Source organism: Aotus nancymaae, unplaced genomic scaffold (genome assembly GCF_030222135.1).
Source record: "Aotus nancymaae isolate 86718 unplaced genomic scaffold, 86718_ANA_hifiasm-v0.15.2.pri h1tg000040l, whole genome shotgun sequence".
NCBI classification, from domain to species: Eukaryota; Metazoa; Chordata; class Mammalia; order Primates; family Aotidae; genus Aotus; species Aotus nancymaae.
In genome coordinates, this window is record NW_026988454.1 from 28,435,567 (window position 1) to 28,458,278 (window position 22,712).

A 22,712-nucleotide genomic window follows, 5' to 3' on the forward strand; every position below is an offset into this window, starting at 1 on the left:
TTCAGACATTATTTCTTCAAATATTTTTTCTGCTCCACTTTCTCTCCATCTTCCTTCCTTCTAAGATACTCTATGTGTGTTACATCTTTTGATATTGTCCCACAGGTCTTCAAGCCAGTCTTCACATCCTTCACCAATACTTTTTCTCTTTTGTTTTTAGATTATATCATTTTGATTGGTCTATCTTCACATTCACTGATTCTTTTTTCTCTCTCATTTTCATCCTGTTCTATATTCATCCACTGATTTTACACTTCAGATTTTGCAATTTTTAATTTCAGAATTTTCATTTTTTTATAGATCATTTCTCTCACCTATTTTCTACCTTTTCTTTCATTGAGAGAATATTTTCCTTTACATCATTTACCATAGTTAAAATACGTGTTTTTAAATACTTGTCTGCTAATTCCACATTTGCAGCATCGTAGAATAGGCCTACTAGAATTGTCTTTTCTTTTGAGAATAGGCCACATTTTCTTGGTTCTTCATATGTCAAGCCATTGTCTATTGGATCCTGGATGTTGTGACTATTATGTTGTGGAGAATCTGGATTCTACTATATGCTGAATAGTGTTTATATTTTAAGCAGACAGTTAATTTGGTTAGATGCAAACCACAAACTTTGTCTCTTGAGCAGCAACTGAAATCTCAGTTCAGTCCTTTTTTACTTAGCTAGACTACTTTGCAAATGTGTGGCTCAAGGCCAGTTAGATTTGAGTAAAGTTGATTCACAGGATCTGGGCTCTATTTCTCTGACTCTCTCTTTTTTTGGATCATCTCCCCCTCACTGTTGAGGGACTATAGTTGTCCAGAGCTCTGTATTCTTATTCTTCCAACATGAAAGATTGTACATCTTACATGAGAATTTTGCCCACCTCATGCTCCCATCAACTGCAGTTTTCTCTCAGACTGAAAGCTATAAAAATGGGAAACTTATATACAAGTGCCAACTTTCCTCCAGAGTCTATCTGATTTTGTTTACTCTTTGGTGTCATCATTGTTTCTTGCATTTCATCCAGAGTTTATAGTTGTTATTTGCAGAAGGGTCAACTGGATTTGAGCTTCCTTGGCCGTACTAGTGAAACAGCTGAAGTACACCTGAATCTAAAATCCATGTGCTGGGAGCTTGGGAAGATACAGAAAGACAATGTGTAACTAGGTCTTTCTACAATTACAAATTTTAGCTTTTACTTTTCTTTATTAAAACTGGTTCTTTAATGAGTCAAACACACACAAACACACACACACAACCTCACAGTTTAGGATAATTTAAGAAAGGACTGATGAAAGTATGAGACATGGGTTTGTTTCAACAAAATGCTACATATATCTGAAGTGATAAATCTCAGCCTCAAACTATACTGAAAAAGAACTGCCTAGTTAGAGAGGGATAAGTGTCTCAGGGAGCATGATTTTCCTAAAGAAATAAGAAGTATTTGTTATAAGAGTATCACAGAATTTTAATGTGGAAAGGACTGTAGGAATGATCTAGTCCAAGCTACTCACATGTCTGTACATAAATTAATAATTCATTGATTCATTAAATAAACATTTACGGAATACCTATGGATTATGTGCCAGGCACAGCACCAGCTGGAAGATGCACAGTGATGCTTGCAAGGTTTTTTCCTTTGTTGTCTCAGACTTTATCCCTCAATTTTATTGACATTATTTGACTTTGAATAATGTAGTTGATAAAGAAAAGATCATTTTATCTCAGACACTGTCCAAATGATTGAAAATTCTTTATCAATGGAGTAAAATTTTATAAGATTTTTCTAGATTTCTTTTTGTCTCATTGAAAAACAATATAGGCCAGATGCAGTGGCTCAACGCCTGTAATTCCGGCACTTTGGGAGGACAAAGTGGGCAGATCACCTGAGCTCAGGAGTTTGAGACCAGCCTGGCCAACATGGTGAAACCCCATCTCTACTAAAAGTAAAAAAAAATTAGCTAGGTGTGGTGATGCCTGCCTGTAATCCCAGCTACTTCGGAGGTTGAGGCAGGAGAATCACTTGAACTTGTAAGGCAGAGGTTGCAGTGAGATGAGATTGCACCACTGCACTCCAGCCTGGGCGACAGAGTGAGACTTCATCTCAAACAACAACAACAAAAACCCCAATATAATGTAAAATGCAAAATGCCATTTTTTGGGCTAGGATTGGGAGTTATGATTGTTAGTTTGACATTTATTTAGCGCCATCCTAACATCTGTACCTTCTTTCTATAGCCAGTTCCCAGTAAAAAAAACCTCAGACTTGCATGGGATGGTTCATTCATTCATTCACAGAATGTTTATAAATACAAATGGAATTCCAGTCATGGTCTGTAGTTCTGATTCCAAACTTGCTGACTTCTAAGCTAATCAGGACCAGTGAGGAAACAATCACAATCATACATATGTGTTTAGTTGCTCTTAGCTGGTAGCCATAATTATTTTTAGCAAAACACATATAGTAAGGGTTGGTATACAAAGTTCAGGGAAAATAACATCTTGGGTAGTTTATTTCTTCAGTTTAGCAAGTACAGATATCTTCAATACTCCTGAGAAGATGTTGCTTACTAAACATTTATAACATGAATAAGTTATGATTCTCATATCAGGAGTCACATTAGAGTTAGGAAATGTGTTATTATTGTAGACGAAAGAAGAAACTTAATGATACATTTAAATATATATATATATATATATATATATCTCGATTTTTTCTTTTTTTTTTTTTTGAGATGAAGTTTTGCTCTTGTTTGCCCAGGCTGGAGTGCAATGGCAAGGTCTACACTCACTGCAACCTCTGCCTCCCAGGTTCAAGCAATTCTCCTGCCTCAGCCTCCCGAGTAGCTGGGATCACAGGCGTGTGCCACCATGCCCAGCTAATTTTGTATTTTTAGTAGAGGTGGGGTTTCACCACGTTGGCCAGGCTGGTCTCGAACTCCTGACCTCAGGTGATCCGCCTGCCTCAGCCTCCCAAAGTGCTGGGATTACAGGAGTGAGCCGCCGTGCCCAGCAAATTAAAATATTTTTAGAGCATATATTTTCAGCATCAGTTTCTATTTTGATCACATTATTCTGTTATGATAAAGGTCTGTACAACTACTTCTGTTAAAAATTATTATTTCTTTTTAAAAATCCTGTTACATAATTTGAACTTGGTAGGCAATCAAATGCAGTATAATTTTACTTGCCAACAACAAAGCAAGCTTTCATATTAACAATTAATCAGAATCGAAAGGAATCCTAAAATGTCTGTATCATTTGTCAGCCACGTAAGTGTCTCTATCTTTGGTAGGATGTAGCAAGATTAAACCCTTTTATTCAAAAAGAACGAGAATAACAATCACAAAGCAATTCCCAATATAGATATGAAGGAAATTGGAGCTCATTGTCAGTGGTTAGCAGTGAATGGAGAGTTTTGATTTAGGAGAAAAGAGAACAGAAATGATATAAAAGTTAATTTGCAATTCTTCAATGTTAACAAAGCAGAAGAAGGAAAATTAGATGTTTCACTTTAGAGTTAAAGAAGATTTGAAACTTAATATTGCTTTCAGATTCAAAATTTACATTGAACATTTTAATTACGCTTTGTGACACATTTAATGATTGTTCTTTCAAAAACAAAATAATATCTAGCATATTTGGAAAGATTCCCTTTTATCTGCTTGAATGGCTGTAATTGAGCTATGCTCTCAGTTTCCTTTTTTAAAGCTTTTCGATGAAAGTTTTTTTCTCATGAAGAGAAAATTTTTATTGTGATCACTTATATTTACAAAACTTGGGTAATACAATTATGTGGTTAATATGCCGTGTTTTTATAGGGAAATATAAGATCTATGGTTCTTCCTTTACCAACCCAAAGAAACACATGATCTGTCTCATCAATCAGTAAACTCAAGGGGCCGTTTTCTCAGGCCACAGCCAAGAGATCAAAATCGTGTGACTGTGTGTTTGTTAGAAATCGCTGCAGTTCATTCACTCAGCGAGAGACCTGTCATCTTTAAAACAAGTCTATTCATCACCGACTACAAATTCAAGGCCTTCACAGCACCTGCTCTGAGTAACTGTGTACTCACAGCTGAAACCTTTACTCATACATTTATTTTGGGGCCCAGCAGCTTTAGTTCTAGAGAACTGAGAAAAAAAGAAGTCCCACCTACTCTGCAGGCTAATCTCCTTTTGGTGACCTAATCCTGAGTTCTATAAACCCAGGGTGCATTTAAACAAAATGTTTTGCTTTTTATCCGCAGGAAGAGGCCCTTCAGCGGGCACGTGAGGAAGAAGAGAAAAGGAAGGAAATCACAAGTCATTTCCAGAGTACCCTCACGGACATCCAGGGCCAGATTGAGCAGCAGAGTGAGCGAAATATGAAGCTCTGTCAGGAGAACACAGAGCTTGCAGAAAAGCTGAAAAGCATCATTGATCAGTATGAGCTCAGAGAGGAGGTGAGAACCACATCAAACGACTTAGAACAGTACACAGATCGGGATCTGGGTGGTGAAGGTGGGAGCCTGGTTAATAAGACAGTTACGGCCAGCCCTCTCAACTGATTAATACTTAGGATTGGATTTCCTTGACTAGCCAAAATGAAGACAGATGGTCTTACGAAATACCTGACTGAAAGTCAGATGGGATTTCTTCAAAACTGGCATCACTGCAAAGTAAAGGCAATAAATAGAAAGTGATAGGCTGTGGGCAAAGTTTTCCTTGAAAATAATATTTCTCAGCCTTTTAAAAACCCTCTTGTATAGCCAAAAATAACTCATGCACTCTTAAGAATTGCCATGTCATCTAAATTAAGCCGGTATTTGACGTACCCCACTAGACCAATAATCGTATAATAATGTAATCATTGTAATAATAATGATGTCATTTATTCAGTGCTTAGTTTGTTATCAGGCAATGTGCTAAGTGCTGTACTCGACATACCATATGGCATTAATTGCCTCAACAATCTTATGTACTAGATAATAATATATTATCCATATCTTATAGATGGGAAGCAGAAGCTAAGAGATTAAACCACTTACCCGCACTCACAAGAGCCAAAAGCCTTTTACTTTGAACAGGTTATATTAGGGTGACAATCAAGGTCTTTTGTTATCCCAAAATTATATTTTAATATTTAATGTATTTTTAAGATTCCAGATAACCTCTTGGGATTCTGATATATTATACACCCTTCCCTATCCCACCCAAACTTTAAATCTCTGCTTTAAAATGTAACATAACATAGTCAAAGAGGCTCTGTTGGCAACACGCTAAGACTTTATCAAACACAAAACTGAGCCAATAGCATATGGTTGCAGTGGTTAGGTAAATTGAGAAACTCCTCTCAGTAAGCCAGAATGCCATGCTACCATTTTATCTTGTCACGAGGATCAATACAGCTCCAGAATGGAGGTTCAGACTGAAGAAGAAAGGAAGGAGTGAAAGGAAACTGTCCATATGCTTCAGAGAGATCTCAGATGGGAACGAACTGGTATACTGGTTGTATATTCCTGGGACTGGTTCTAGGCAAAGCCCAAGGGTAGATTTCCATGTCCCGTTTCTGACGGGACCTCCCAGTGACCAGGAAGTTGTTCATACTGAAGTAGAGTTGGAGGTTTCTCTTCACCAAACAAGTCCAGAGGTCAAAAGTTGTGGTGAGGTCTGCACACTGGCAAATCAATGTCTGTGACCCTTGGCTTGTCATCCCCACCAGAGCAACAGAGTAGAATTCAGGGGGCTCAGGCCTCACTCCCAGACCTCAGACCACATGCTGGCACCCCAAGCCTTTCTCACAACGCCAGAGACAAGAATGTGGAGAATTCATCATGATAAACTGCACTAATGTTGTGATTAAAAGTGGTTTCATATTCACAGAAAGACCCAAAATACCAAATGATACAACTGCAGCCCCTGTATATTGTATACTGATACATCATTGTCTGTGCTGTCTAGCATAATAAATAGCATCATATCTAATAGTTACCACATTTAGAAAAATATTGTATGGATCTTTTGGCATTGACACTGCTGAACTCTGGTGCTTCTACCTTTTGTAGCTACCTTTGTGTGTGGTGCAAAGTTGGGGGGCGGGGCGGTTCACCAATCTACAGCTTTAGTATAAAGCCATAAGTGATGCCAATGCATTTATCCCTCTCTTCTTTTACATCTTAAAACCTGGAGAATATGTATTAATGTGAGTTTATTTTGTGTTTTTAAGCACAAATAATAAACCAAACTTTCTATGTATACTTTATTTTTCTTAGCATCTGGACAAAATATTTAAGCACAGAGAACTACAGCAGAAGCTGGTGGATGCAAAGCTCGAGCAGGCACAAGAAATGATGAAGGAAGCAGAGGAGCAACACAAACGAGAAAAGGAACATGTACTTATCACTTTAGTCACTGTGCATATCTGGTCTGCCTCAGTGTCAGAGACTATCTGAGCAAGTTGTTTTTTTTTGTTGTTTGTTTGTTTGTTTGTTTGTTTGTTTGTTTTGAGATGGACTTTCGCTCTGTCGCCCAGGCTGGAGTGCAGTGGTATGATCTCAGCTCACTGCAGTCTCCGCCTCCCAGGTTCAAGCAACCCTCCTGCCTCAGCCTCCCGAGTGGCTGCGACTATGGGCATGCACTGCCATGCCCGGCTAATTTTTGTATTTTTAGTAGAGACGGGGTTTCACCATGTTGGTCAGGATGGTCTTGATCTTTTGACCTCGTGATCTGCCCACCTTGGCCTCCCAAAGTGCTGGGATTACAGGCGTGAGCCACCGTGCCCGGCCACAAGTTGTTTTTATGGTAGTCAAAGGACACTAGACTGATGGAGAAAGAGCCTCAGCTTCTATGGAGAACTAAATTAGCCACCCAAGTCTAAGGCACTGTATCTACACTACTTTTTACATAAAATAGTCATTCATCCATTCAACACGTGTTTTTCAAGTGCCTGTTATCTGCTAAGCACCACAGGACATAGCTGTGAACAAGACAGAGAAGGGCCATCTCCACTATGGAGATTAGAGTCTAACTGGAAAGAGACAGGCAATAGACAAACAAACAAGGAAGGGTCATTTCAGACAATAATTACTGCTACTAAGGAAATAAGGAGAAACTGAGAAGAGGCCAAAGAAGGGGAGGTACTTTAGACTGAGTGACCAGGAAGGCCTCCTGGAGGGAAGAATGCTTGAACTAAGCCCTGCCCAATGAGGAGCTGCCACTTGGAGCATTGTCTGTCTCCAGCGTCTGCAGCAAGAAAGGCCCTGATGCTGGAACCAGTGTGGCGTGCTCCAGAAACAGGAAAAGGTCAGGGAAGCAAGAGCATGGGGAAAAGGTTCAAAATGAAGTTGGAGAAGTAAGCAGGAGCCAAACGGTCTAGCTTTGTAGGGCTGAAAAAGTCATTTGGATTTCATTCTAAATATAATGGGAAAGTACTGGGTACTTCTGCAAAGGAAGTGATGACACAATCTGCTCTGCATCTGCTAAGACTAATTTGGCTCCTGGGTGGAAAATAGACTGCAGAGGGACAAGAGAGCAAGAAGACAGGAGGCTACTGTAGCAATCCCCATGAAATATGACAATGACTTGGTTTAGGGACATGGCAGCAGAGAAGAGGGGTGGAGATGGATGAAAGTTGTTTCCAGTGTAAAATCAACAGGCAGCGCTGCAGACCTGAGGCTGGTGACAAAGAGCAAAGGACAAAGTCAAGGATGACTCCTGAGTTTGGGGCTGAGGAAACTGAGAGGTGGTGTTTATTGATACTTCATTAATCTCAAGCACCCCCGAAAAAGCTGTAGGGCCATTCTACGGATGAGATAATTGAGACTTCAAGAAGAAATGCAACTTGTTAAGGTCACACACTGCTGACTGAGCAAGATGTGTTTTGATCTTATGTGCCTCTGTTCCTAAAGCCCACATTCTCTCTGATGGTGCATCACACTCAGACGTGTGTTTCAGAGGTATGAGTTGAAGGGTTTATCGGTTGCTGGGGTAAGAGAGAGGTAAATCATAGTCCATGGACCAATTATTCACACTTGGCCATTTCACATTTTGATCTTGAGCTTTTCATTTACCTAAAATCAGACCAGAGTCAATTCAATTGGTTAGAATAGTAATTTTAAAATAATTTTTCAAACATGGCAACAAAAAGACAAATTTTGGACAACATAACCTGGTGGACATTGGATAATTTCAAATCAGAAGTCATGTTCTCGTAAGAAACAGATTAATTTATTAAATCCGTCTACAACCTAGCTCTCAAAGCAAAAAATAAAACATTCAATTATTATTCACAATCCAAGAGAACAGAAATTCCACCATTGGTGTAATTACCCTTTGGGTAAAATATGCTTCCCATAGGATATCAGTACTTGGTTATATAACATAAGAAACATGACAAGAGAAATAACTAGATAAAGATGCACATGACAGACATTGGAGAGCAGGTTTGAGACGACGCAGCCTTAGCAAGAAACTAGCACCCTGCCCTGGTTCAGCAAAACAGATTTGAGTCAAAGAGAGAGAGCTCCCCTCAGTTCTTTGAAGCTCACCACCTACCCGGGTGGCAGCTTGGCACTTCTTTTTGGAGGTGATGAGATATCAAGTCACCCAGGCAGAATAGGCAGCCACCAGCCTCCCTTGAGATCAGGGGTCACCAGTCACAAGGCTGCATAGCCAGCTCACAATAAGCAGGCACAGTGCCACCACTCCTCTCAGATGGCCAGAGGGGACACTGTAAAGCTTCTATTCTGCAGCTGCCTCAGTCCCCTCACAGGAACAGTCAGATGTGCTTCTATGAGAATCAACCTTCCTTGCACCCTGGGAGGCATAGAGGAACAAATACAACCCATTTTACAAATGGAGAGGTTGGGTCATGGGAAAAAGACAAACTTAGATGAGGAAAAAGATGCTTTCAAGTTTTTAAAAATAATGATTTTATTGTTCTTTTTGGTTCTGATTACATAAGTAATACATAGACCTCATGGACAGTTTTTACAATAGGGATAAACTAAAAGTTGAAAATTTAAATCAGCCTATCTCCAAATACAAGAGAAACTTTTCTTTTTTTCTTTTTGAGGCGGAATTTCAATCTTGTTGCCCAGGCTGGAGTGCAATGGTGCAATCTCAGCTCACTGCAACCTCTACCTCCTGGGTTCAAGTGATTTTCCGGCCTCAGCCTCCCCAGTAGCTAGGATTACAGGTGCCCACCACCACACCTGGCTAATTTTTTATATTTTTAGTAGAGATGGGGTTTTGCCATATTGGCCAGGCTGGTCTCAAATTCCTGACCTCAGGTGATCCGCCTGCCTCGGCCTCCCAAAGTGCTGGGATTATAGGTGTGAGCTACCACGCCTGGCCTAGAAACTTCTTAATTGATTGACACCAGACCGACTAGCCAAATTGATTTCTGATGTTCACTATCGTCTCTGTAAAACACACTGACAGATGCCCACAACATGTTGACTCACAGGTCTACCAAGCCACTCTCTGGAAGGGCTACAAATATTTGCTCCCATTTAGTAAGGTGGAGCTTACCAAGAATCAGCTCTTTGCGCAAACCTTTTCTTTCCAATTGCACTTGCTTTTGTGTAAATCGACAGGATGTTACATAAACCGATGAAATATACATATGAAAACAAAAAACTGCTTGTGTAAATTATGCTTAGTGCTTTGAAAGACTAAATGCAAGCAAATGGCAAAAAACAACTGTCAAACTAGATATGAGTAGCTGTCAAAGACTGGGCGGAAAGTGGAAAACTCTAGAGAATTATCCAGTCAAGCTGCTTCACAAGTATTTTTAGTTTCTAGCACTATGGCTAAACACACACACAGACACACACACACAAACCCAACAACCTGTGATTTTTTTTTTTTTAAAAATAATAAAACAAAACAAAACAAAAAACCCTCTGGACTCCAATCAGAAAATACATACCCAAAACAAAGACCACAGCCCCACCTCAAAATTGATAAATAAGGGGACATTCATCTTAAGTTAAAATTACAAGCTTATATATGTGTGTGTCATCTGATGCCCAAATCACCTTTTCAATCTAAGCCATCAGCTCTCAGGGGCCAGGATTTAGACCAATAGGTCAAATTTCTAACCCAAGTTTCTCAAAATGTAATCTACAGACCACCAATATCCACACCATCCTGGGTATTTTCTCTAAGCACAGATTTCAGTTACACCCTGTACTTCCTAAATCCTATTATCTGAGAGGCGTCTGCATTTCAGTATGTTCTGTAGGAGATTCTGATGCATGTTAGAAGCCCTGTGTCAGGAATCAGGGACAAAGACCAAGGACATACATATTTCTTATTATATCACATGTGCTATGGTAGACAACAGTGGTGGTCTAGGAGAAAAATTCTGGGTTTACTACAAAGAAACAGTTGTTGGCCGGGCACGGTGGCTCAGGCCTGTAATCCAAGCACTTTGTGAGGCTGAGGCAGTGGATCACCTGAGGTCGGAAGTTCAAGACCAGCCTAGTCAACATGGCGAAACCCTGTCTCTATTTAAAATTCAAAAATTAGCCAGGCATGGTGGCAGGTGCCTGAAATTCCAGCTACTGAGGAGGCTGAGGCAGGTGAATCGCTTGAACCCAGGAGGTGGAGGTTGCAGTGAGCTGAGATCACACCACTGCATTCCAGCCTGGGCGATAAAAGCGAAACTCCGTCTCACAAAAAAAAGAAAAGATTGCTGACAAAAGTGCCCCAAGTGGGGATGTTCTGGAGAGGTCAAGCAGAGGCTGAATGACTGTTGGCCAGGATTGCTAGAGAAGCTTCCAGAATGTGGTGGGAAGTTGAATTCTGTGTGATTCATACTTGAGCTGGAGACTATTTTTCTTTTTTATTTTTTTCATTAAAACTGCTACTTTATAGTTGAGAATCCAACTTTTTTAGACCAATTGTTTTCTTGGCTTTCTTTTTCTTTCTTTTAGAAATGGAGTCTCACTCTGTTGCCCAGGCTAGAGTACAGCAGTGCCATCAAAGCTCACTGCAACCTGGGATTCCTGGGCTCAAGTAATCCTCCTGCCTCAGCCTCTTGAGTTGCTGGGACTGCAGGCATGCACCACCACCCCTGACTAATTTTTGTAGTTTTTTTTTTTTTTTAGTGACAAGATCTCCCTGTGTAGTCCAGCTGGTCTCAAACTCCTGGCCTCCAGCAAGCCTCCCAGATTGGCCTCTCAAATTGCTGGGATTACAGGCATGAGCCACCATGCTGGGCCTGTTTTTTGTTTTGTTTTGTTTTGTTTTAGCTTTCTTAAATTCTTTTCAAAGTTCCAAAAAATTACTTAAGGAGGTTAATGAGCAGGTTATTAAGTTTTATAGACAAATTGCAGCCAAATGGTAATCTAAAAGGCAAATCTGACCATCTTTCCACACACTCTTCTCATAGTTGCTGAACCAGGCGGCAGAGTGGAAACTTCAGGCCAAAGTGCTGAAGGAACAAGAGACAGTCCTGCAGGCTCAGGTGAGGTCAGGGGGACAAGGCATGGGAGCGCTGTCCTTACTGTGCCCAGATAAAAAGGCTGGGGCCAAAGGTGGGTGGCAGAAGGCCTCGTCTGTGGCAGGGGATGGGGGATGGGAGTTGGAAATGAAGAACAACTTCACATTTATTACTATTTTTAAGTAAAAATAAAAGCACAATATTATATCTATGAAAAAGGAATGTTCTGTGCCGGCAGCATCCAGTCAAAGGTTTGCTGACGGACAAAGGATGACAGCACAGTGGTCAGCAGAGTCAGCCGCTGTCCAGGTTCCCACCTAGCGCTTCTTATTTTCCCTCTGTCTCCCTCCCATTGTCCTGTTAAGGTAAGAAGAAAACTTAAACTGCTCAGATGCACCATCTATGAATGGCGATTCTTAAAATGTCCTCGTGTTTTGATATTATTTGTCATAAAAAGAAAATGAGGCCGTGCACAGTGGCTCACACCTGTAATCCCAGCACTTTGGGAGGCCCAGGCAAGCAGATCACCTCAGGTCAGGAGTTTGAGACCAGCCTGGCCCACATGGTAAAACCCTGTCTCTACTTTAAAAATACCAGAATTAGCCAGGCGTGGTGGCACATGCCTATAATCACAGCTGCCCAGGAGGCTGAGGCGGGAGAATCACTGGAACTCGGGAGGCAGAGGTTGCAGGGAGGCAGAGGTTGCAGTGAGCTGAGATCATGTCACTGCACCTCCAAGCTGGGCGGCAGAGTGAGTCTCTGTCAGAAAGAAAGAAGAGAGACAGAGAGAAAGAGAGAGAGAGAAGGAGGGAGGGAGGGAGGGAGAGAGGGAAGGAGGGAAGGAAGGAAGGAAGGAAGGAAGGAAGGAAGGAAGGAAGGAAAGAAGGAGAGAAGGAAGGAAGGAAGGGGAAAAGGAGAAAAATATTCACCATTCAAGTTTCTGTGCCATCAGAGGTTGGCCTTGTCGGTGGTGAATGGGTAGAAGTGGCAGGCAAGTCAGGAAGCATTTTGATTTGGCTGTGTGGCACCTTTTATGTGCTTCTGTTAGACTCTGGGAGTTCGTATTTCAGACTCAAAAAAAGGAGGGACCATTCTGGACACTCATGCCACAGCTGACTCTGGAAGAAAGCCAGACCCACCTACCTTCCCCCTGCCTTGGGGCTCTGCCCGTCTCCTAAATAATGGTCCCTGTGGGTTCCAGGAGTACCATCCTGCCACAGGCCACAGACGGGCTCTAGCACTGCTGCCTCGGGAAACACCCAAGTGCTAAAGGGACTGTGAGGTCACAGGGAGAAATTCACTGAAGGCAAAGAAATCAGAAACCTTCCAAGTCGGGCAGCATTAATTTAAGATTTGTAAATGTTTATGTGCTGACAGCTGAGTACTTGTTCATTGTAAACACACACATACACACACACACAATCGTGTTCATTGTAAAAGAAAAGAGCAAATAAGAAACTTAAAATCACAGATTATACCACTACATAGACAAAAACACAGGGAACATTTTCATATCTAGCCTTCTTAAAGCATATTTCTGCAATGTGTATATAGCAATGCAAGAATAAATTATTTTCTCCAGTATGAACTACTCTCTGATAATGAAGAATTGTTTTAATACACTAAGTACATAGAGGTTAGAACCATAATGTGTCTGAATTAGAGGGCTCAGAGTTACAAACTCAACATCATCCTTGAGGCAGTCACGGAACTCATCACAGCATGGTACAGGGTGGGTGGCCGACTGCTGGCTGTCTAGCAGAAGGAAAGGGGTGTGACCTCACTGTCTAGGGGTTGGGGGAGCCCAAGGAACAAGGCCTCTAATTCTATCTCTGCCTCATTCACTGCACAGAACCTTGAGGGGAACAATAAACAATACTTGAAGCTGTGCATTATTCACATCATCGGCTACATGCAATCTCTACTCCTCCATGCAAAAGGAAGATAATCAACTTGAGCAGAGTAGATTATGTTGTTAAACTCTGGGCTATCCAGGCTACAGAGTGATTCACTCAGCTGGCATTACAATCCAGGCCTTTAATGACCTGTACAATAAAAATATAAAGGTTTTGATCTAATTTCCCACCTACACCCCCTCAAACTTAAAAAAGCATCAACCAGGGGTTCTAGATTCGCTATTGTTCCTCATTCATCTGTGAGTCCAGGCGCTGGGCCAGAGTCCTGGCTCTTTTTTTTTTTTTTTTTTTGGAGGTGGAGTCTCATCCTGTGGCCCAGTCTGGAGTGTGGTGGCACGATCCTGGCTTACTGCAACCTCCGCTTCCCAGATTCAAGCAATTCTCTGCCTCAGCCTCCTAAGTAGCTAGGATTACAGGCACTTGCCACTGTGCCCAGCTAATTTTTGTATCTTTAGTAGAGATGGGTTTTCACCATCTTGGCCAGGCTGGTCTTGAACTCCTGACCTCATGATCCACCTGCCTCAGCCTCCCAAAGTGCTGGGATTACAGGCATGAGCCACCATGCCCGGTTGAGTCCTGGCTCTTTTCCTGAGAAGCTGTGTGACCCTGTGCAACTCACCTAACCCTCTATGGAACTAAGTTTCCTTGTCTGCAAAATGAAAATGCTGTAAGGAATCAATGACCCCAAGCTGGAGGCCTGCAACCCTTGAGAGCCTGTGACTTTTCAGCGTTTCCAAAACATGAGCACATAAGGTAGCAGCTACTATATAAAATGTAGTTGTTTCTGATACTACATCAGCTCTTGCTCAGCAACTGTGGATGGAAATTATGCCTATGGTTAAGTTTTTAAAAGGATGCAGTTAATGCATATGTAATACACAGTTGGTTTTCAAATCATGCATGCAAAGCGTTTTGCTCAGTGTCTGGCCCCAAATAAGCATCATTAATTCAACCACTATTTACTGAGCATCTACTAAGTGCTAGGCATGGTTCCAGGTTTGGAGATACATTCATCAATAAGAGAGAGAAAAATCTCTGCTTAGTTGAACTCACAATGTAGTGATAACAATAATGTTAATAAAAGTATGGGCTATTAATTAATGTATGAACTAGTAGTAGTATTTCATAGGTAAGGATTCATATAAGAAAATATGAGACAACGGGAGTCTTGAGTTGCAAAAAAGTTGAAGAACCACTGGAAAAGATGATCCCAAGATGCTCTTCGGCTCTAGTTCATGAGCATAGAGAACTTCCAGAGCCGAAGAAGTGTGGCCCTAAGCTAAGCTGACCCCGCCTTCTTACCCAATGCCCACAGTGTTTCACAGTGCAGGCAACCTCACTAGTTGCAAGAACTCTCCTTTGTCTTTTTTTTTGTCTCCAAGTTACCTTTGAAATTCTAATAATTACTTAAACCTCAAGAAGAAAATAGAGGTCTCGAATCCCTATGTGTAAGCATGTTTAAACAAGCTCCTCATTAAAAAGTATCAGCATTATATTTTTAAAACTTTGAAAACAAACTCTATCACAGATTCTTTTGCATAGCACTCCCACACTTCCTTTGGTTTTACACTGTCTTGAAAGAAGTGGGAGTAGCATAAGGCCAAGGCCCCATTTCTAAGTTCTGAGCAAGAGGATTATCAAGGACAGATTGTGTTATTTTCCTAGAGAAGTCACTTTTCAGTCATAAGACAACTGCTCGCCAATTGGTAGCAGGCTTCTCACTTAGGGAAGCAATGTCTGGCTTTCAATTATACAAGCCAAGGCAACAGAATAAATGTCAGAGAAGATCAATGGGATACAATTGTCACTACAAATAGAGTGTTCATTGGATCAATAAGGATGAAGACAGTAGTAGATGTGGGAAGTCAGCAATATCTGATGTGGACACGAAATACTACCCAATGGGGAAGATCAGTGGGTAATTGTTAAAAGCATGTAATCAGAGTCTTTAAGGTCTGAAGTCCTCTCCATGCTTCTGCAGGGTGAGAGGAGAGCACTACTGCACCTATTCTTGTCTTGGACTTACTCCCAAACCAAATCCCACAGGTTTACCAAGACAATTCCTGGACACAGTTGTTTCCCATACTCTTTGAATGTCTAATTAAAATTTGGTGCTCAGTTAAAAGACTGTTTGTCACTTGGCCCATTTAAATCACACCTGTAATCCCAGCACTTTGGGAGGCTGAGGTGGGAGGATCACGAGATCAGGAGTTCAAGACCAGTCTGGCCAACATGGCAAAACCCTGTCTCTACTAAAATTACAAAAATTAGCTGGGTGTGGTTGCGGGCATCTGTAGTCCCAGCTACTTGTGAAGCTGAGACACAAGAAGTGCTTGAACCCGGGAAGCAGAGGTTGCAGTGAACTGAGATTGCACCACTGCACTCCAGCCTGGGTGAACGAGTGAAACTCTTGTCTCAAAAAAAAAAAAGTGACCTATTGAGGCAATTTTTGTTGTTGTTCTAATCATAGAGAGTTTGTTTCTATTTCTGCCTCTGGCAGGAGAAATGCTATGCATGACCTCTGATGTCCTTCCATGGTTTTCTGAAATACCAAAGTGAGACTGGGAACATGACACATGAAACCAAACATGCATCATGTCAGCATGACGGTGAGAGGGAAGACACTACCAAATAAATATCCATTCAGTAAACAAGAAGTACAGACGTTTAGTAAGTAGAAGAGAGTGTTAGAGTTATCTGAGAAATCCACAGTTTTTGCTACCTGATAGAGAGGTCAAATAGGAAAAAAAGCACAATATTAAAGACTGGTCACTGAAAGGAGAAATGGGGAATTGTTGTTTAATGTGTATAAAGTTTCCATTTTGCAAGATGGAAAAAGTTCTGCAGATTGGTTGCACCACATTGGAAACATACTTAGCAGTTCTGGACTATACACTTAAAAATGATTAGGATGGTAACTTTTACATTATGTGTATTTTACTACAATTAATTGTTTTTTAATTGAAGGAAAACCAAAACTAAAACCATAACTAGAAAAAGCACAGAAGAGCTGGTGATGAATCGAGACACTACTTCTTAGAACTCTGGGTGTGTCTGTCTTCTCCATGCTCATGAGCCAGCAACAAGAAAATATAAGAAAAGGAAACAAAATCTGCCCAATTAATACACCGAAAAGAACATTCTGCCTTTTTCTTTTCTGAAGCCTTTACTTTGAGACATGATGAAAAAATATAACAGGTACACATGGAAAAGTAAGACATGATGACACTCTTACCCAGTTAAGTGAAGACAATCTAACCTGAGCGCTTTTAATGCCTCTGTTAGCTCATGTTGGGGCTGAAGTCCTGGGGGTGGTTGTTCTTGCTGATTCCATCAAAGCTGCATCTGTGAGATGGACCAGACACGTGCTCACTCCTGCACCCATCTGTCTGCAGCCTGCAACTACAGGGCTGCAAGAGGAATTGGGAGGACCAGCTCAGGAGACCACAGTATCTGAGGCCTCTATGTAACTCTGCCAGAGTTACTGATTAAGTTGGGAAAAGAATGGGGTGAAATTAAGGAAAAATGTTAATAGAAGGGGTCTGGCTGAGAATACAAATGAAAATATTTTGTGATAGAAGGTGACCAGGATCTGCTGGGGGTAGCTCTTCCCACCCTAGGCCAATGGATGATATACAGGGTAGGTAGCCAGTCCCAAGAGCTAACCCTAGGGCCGAGTGTCTCAGACTAAAAGGTCTGACCCATTTGTAGGCCCTGAAATCAATTCCAGCCCACAGTGGATTCCAGCCAGTATTTTGAAAAAAATGAAAATGGAATTGAACAGAATATGTCAGAGTGCATTGCACATAATGAGTAAATATTGGCTGGGCACAGTGGCTCATGCCTGTAATCACAACATTTTGGAAGGATGAGGCAGGAGGATTGCTTGAGGCCAGGAGTTTGAGACCAGTCTGGGTTAAAAAAAAAATAGCCAAGCATGATGTCATGTGCCCATAGCCTTGATATTCTGGGCTGATGCAGGAGGATCCCTTAAGCCCAGGAGGTCAAGGCTGCAGTGAGCTAGGATCACACAATTGCACTCCACCCTGGGTGACAGCATCAGACTGTCTCTTAAAAGAAAAAAAAAAACAGTAAATCTTGTCTTAGGCACCGTGCGTGTGTGTGTGTGTGTGTGTGTGTGTGTGTGTGTGTGTGTGTATGTGTAAAACCCTAGAGCACCTTCTTGGCCACGAATTCCCTGATGCCCCTGTACTCTGTCTTCTTCAATCTATGTGTTAAGGAATCATGAGAAACAAATTTCAGTTCTGTCCCATACTTACAGTACTAATGAGTTATTTCAAAATGATGATCAGCTGTCATTTGACTTCAGATAATCAATATTCTACGGAAATGATTTAATGTTATCATTTTGTTTTCATTCCTGTCTACTGCAGTAAAATCTCTACTACTCCAAATTATTGGGGAAACCCCATTCTAGATAAGCAATTTTCTGGGCTCTAGAGGTTGTCTGATTCATACATACTCCCTCTCTCCTCCCACCCCCCAAAACTGCCGGCTTTCCAATCTACCAGCTTTCATTTAGGGTGCTTTCTGTACTTTAAAAAAGACAGTCTCACTGATAACGCCAGCTGGCCAGTCGGTGCCTTCTTCCAGCTGATACCCCAGCTTTCTGGTCTATCCAGTGCAGCCAGGGCTCTTGTTTGTTGATGGATGCTGCGAGTCTGCTTCCTCATACAAAAAATGTGATGTATGAAAATATTGCACTCATTTGAGGACTTGGGACTATTCTGGACACCCAAGAGTACCAAAGATTCATTTGAAAATTGAGGCTTGACCAACCTGAATCATCCATACTAAATCCTCTCCCATTCAAAACATGCTACCCTAATATTATTTTCAAAGACAAGATTTTATTATTTTCTCACTGTAACTAACAATCAAGCATTTACACACTTTCCTTCACTGTGTTACCCCCGTTTCCAACCTGAATGCAAGCACTGGAATCAAGGACTTGGCAATACAAATGCTCCTCTCCCTATCTCTCTGGTGAGCCACATACTTGGCAATGCTAATCCATACAATGCTTCTCTGCAAGTTAGAAAAAGGCATCTCTTCCTTAAGACCTATTACTTCCATCTGTGGAAAACTGGTGTAATAAACTGTAGGAAGTAGAAATGTTCCTCTTCAAAGTTTCCTATCTTGTTTAAGAAAAATTCATAAGTGTTAAAATAATAGTTTGTTTTAAACACTTTCTTCAAAAGCCTTCTTGCTTTTTGTTAGAAGCCCTATCTTATGTAGCTGTTAGACATGCTTACAGGCACGTAGTACGTTCTGTGTCTTTGTACTTTAACCAAGATACCTGTGCTGGATGTGCTCACAGGCATGTCCCAGCTCATTGCCTATGCCTCTTCCTTATTTGGACTTCCTTTTTTGCTCTCCATTGCTTTTACCTGTTTAGAAAAGTTTCAAGTTATTAGCCAATTGGGTTTTAGTTTAGATTGTGAGGTCTGGCCCCAGCCAACGGAGATGAGACACAGCAGTAAGGACAACCCCAAATGCATAAGAAACAAATATGTCTGCATTCCTTTGTTCATTTTACTCTCATGGCAAGATTGCTAACAGGAGTACCCTTTCTGCAAGAAGTAAAAAGAATTGCTTTGCTAAGAAATCAAATCCTTTGTCCCAGTACTAATTTTTTTTTTTTTGCGGCACCAAAAAGAAAAATGTTATACATAACATAAACTGATACTGATGAAAAGGGACATTTAACTGCTATTGGCTAGCATGCTGTATTCATCAACATACAAAACTCTGATGTCTGAAACAGAAATGGCACCTGCTTAGAGTGGTGCACACCTGCATCATGGCAATGGCCCTTGTCCGTGTCCAGGACACATTTCCTTTATCACGTCTTTTCATTTGTCTATTTTTACCCTTCCTTCAAGACCAAGTTCAAGGTTCACCTTTTCCATAAACGTGTGGCTCACATGATCACCCACTGTCCTTAACTGACTTGACTTTGTAGCCATTGTCCTGTAGTCAAGTTGTCTTTGAAACTGTCTTCTCATTACAAGTGCAGGTCCCCCAAATGCAGATCCATGTGTTAAATACTTTTGTACATACAGTCCATGCACGTAGTACTCAATAAACATTGGTAAAAGTTTTAATATAATGAAACAGTAATAACATATTTTCTCTTTTCTTTTTTTTTGAGATGGAGTTTCACTCTTGTTGCCAAGGCTAGAGTGCATGGCACTATCCCAGCTCACTGCAACCTCCGACTGCCAGGTTCAAGCGATTCTTCTGCCTCAGTCGCCTATGTAGCTGGGATTACAGGCACCCACCACCATGCCCAGCTAATTTTTGTATTTTTAGCAGAGACAGGATTTCACCATGTTGGCCAGGCTGGACTCAAACACCTGACCTCAGGTGGTCCACCTGGCTTGGCCTCCCAAAGTGCTGGGATTACAGGCATAAGCCACCACACCCAGCCTATTTTTTTATTTTTCTTTAAAGAAACATTTCAATTAGGCTCACTGACCTAGGTTAATCTTATAATAAATAAAATAACTAAATATATTATTAATACTATATTGAGAATTCCTTTAAATAATGAACAATGACTTGTTGTTTTCTTCTGGAAGAATTCTGAAGGATCCAGTCTTTCCTCTGTTTACAGCTCACTCTCTACTCAGGACGGTTTGAAGAATTCCAGAGCACACTGACAAAAAGCAATGAGGTGTTTGCCACTTTCAAACAGGAAATGGACAAAGTGAGTATTGCTTATCACCAACAAAATATTGACGTTTTCTGTTTTGACAGGCAAATTTCCTTTGGTTTCCTTTTTCTCTCACTAAGATATTTTGGTGCATGTCACAAAGTAGTGAAATATTTATAGGTTAGGAATGAGGTTAGGGCCATATTTTTTAATTGGTAAGTATCTAGTGAATGAATCTTAGCAAGAGTCTAAAATTTCTCAGATACACTTTCACTCTGAGGAAGAATAGTTCTTTATCTAACCCCATGGATAACTAAAAAAGAAAAAACAGACCAGAGCTAGCAACTTAACATTATGCTGTATATGCTGAAGTCAAAAAATACCCTTGTAAGAATTTTTTAAAAAACAAGAACAACTTTTATACAAATATACAAAAGTAGAATATTAGAATAGGAAATACCATCTTATACGAGCCTTCTTAGAAAATAACTTATATAATATGATTTAACTGATAGAGCCTTGAATAAGAAGATGAAAGTCTGAATTCAATTCTAGTGTGTTCTTACTTATCAGGTAGTGTTGGACTATTCACCTAACTTCCTGAAGATATATATATTTTTTTTGAGATGGAGTTTTGCTCTTGCTGCCAAGGCTGGAGTGCAATGGTGCGATCTTAGCTCACTGTAACCTCTGCCTCCCAGGTTCAAGCAATTCTCCTGCCTCAGCCTCCTGAGTAGCTGGGATTACAGACATGCACTACCATGCCCAGCTAATTTTATATTTTTAACAGAGAATGGGTTTCACCGTGTTGGTCAGGCTGGTCTCAAACTCCTGACCTCATGTGATCCATCCACCTCAGCCTCTCAAAGTGATGGAATTATAGGCATGAGCCACCACGCCCAGCCTCTAATTTGTTTTAATCTATGCAGATATTACTTTCCCTGCCTAACTCACAAGACTGTGAAGTTAAATTAATGTATTTTGGAAGGAATTTAACTTTTTACAAATATTTTTCAAATATAAGGTGCCAGTATTATTATTGAATGTAATGTTTAAAGCTGTTCAGCGTTTTCCCAGTACAGAATCAGCATCAGAACTGTGTTTCTGAACTGGGATTGGTATTAACAGTTTTGAAGTGTAGAAAACATCCTTTTAAAATATATTTTAAAAATACTATGACAAATTTTATAACTAAATGAGCAACCTGAAGAATACTGACACTAGTTAAATTTACAGTTTTCCCACTCCAGAATGGAGCTATCCATTTTCTCAAATTTTTTTTAATTCTAGCATTTTAAAATTGGAATAAATAGAACAGGAAAAAATGTTTTTACTTCAAAATTACATTGTTTTAAGCGCGAAATAAATATTAAATCAGGAGTTCTTAGTCTGGGGTCCATTTATGGACTTTATTAGTTGGCCTGAGAACTCCCTAGAAATTAGCACACACAAAAAAAAGATGCACATATATACATTTTTGTGAAGTGTGGTCCCATAGATTTTGCCACATCCTGAAAATGACTGATGACCTGGCCAGGCATGATGGCTCACGCCTGTAATCCCAGCACTCTGCAAGACTGAGGTGGGTGGATCACAAGGTCAGGAGATCAAGACTATTCTGGGTAACACAGTGAGACCCCATCCCTACTGAAAATACAAAAAATTAGCCAGGCATAGTGGCACATGCCTGTAGTCCCAGCTACTTGGGAGGCTGAGGCAGGAGAATCACTTGAACCCCAGGCAGAGGTTGCAGTGAGCCGAGATCGCGCCACTGCACTCCACCCCGGGTGACAGAGCAAGACTCATCTAAAAAAAAAAAAAAAAAAGATTGATGACCTTAACAAGTTTACAAACAATTGGCCAGATGCAGTGGCTCATACCTATAATCCTAGCACTTTGGGAGGCTGAGGCAGGCAGATCACTTGAGGTCAGGAGTTCAAGACCACCTGGCCAACATGGTGAAACCCTGTCTCCACTGAAAATACACTAAAAATGAGCTTGGCATGGTGGGACATGCCTGTAGTCCCAGCTAGTCAGGAGGCTCAGGCAGGAGAATCACTTGAACCCAGGAGGTGGAGGTTGCAGTGAGCCAAGATCGTGTCATTGCACTCCAGCCTGGGCGACAGAGCGAGGCTCAATCTCAAAAAAAAGAAAAAAAAAAAAATTTACAAACTACTAACTAGATTAACATATGATCAAAATTAAAAACCTAGCTTTTCTATAGAGCCAGGGGCTGACAGTCTTGGGCCCAGCCTCTGACCTCCATGGGTACCCAGCCTCAGCCAGGCTGGCACCAAGCAGCAAGTGCCCAGCTATGTTTCATCCAGGAAAACTGCACCTGCATACATGCCTAGTTCTCCACTTCACCCAGGCAAAGAAGCGATCCTACAACCAAGAACATGAGTAGTCTCAGGTTCAAAAAAGGACAGGTTGAATTTTATTCACTTCTCACTTCCTCGAACCCAGCCCAGGGCCTGGTGACCAGCAGACACCGCGTATGCTGCATTAAATGAAATAAAAGAATGGCAGCCCCGCTCTTCTGTTAATTTACCTCAATATTACTCTACCTCTCAGAACTTTGCTATCCCCATTTATAAAATGGGGGTGAAGGCCGGGTGTGGTGGCTCACACCTGTAATCTCAGCACTTTGGGAGGCTGAGGTGGGCAGATCACGAGGTCAAGAGATCAACACCA

At 41.0% G+C, this 22,712-nt stretch overlaps 1 protein-coding gene across 1 annotated transcript in view; it reads left to right on the plus strand.

The window, feature by feature from the left end:
- Positions 1-22,712, plus strand: part of TXLNB (taxilin beta) — a 53,685-nt gene that overhangs the window by 25,362 nt on the left and 5,611 nt on the right. Inside the window, exons 5-8 of the mRNA XM_064360626.1 lie at positions 4,243-4,437; positions 6,247-6,366; positions 11,373-11,447; positions 19,980-20,072. Of these exons, the coding sequence (XP_064216696.1) occupies positions 4,243-4,437; positions 6,247-6,366; positions 11,373-11,447; positions 19,980-20,072 (483 nt within the window). The remainder of the gene's footprint in view (positions 1-4,242; positions 4,438-6,246; positions 6,367-11,372; positions 11,448-19,979; positions 20,073-22,712) is intronic.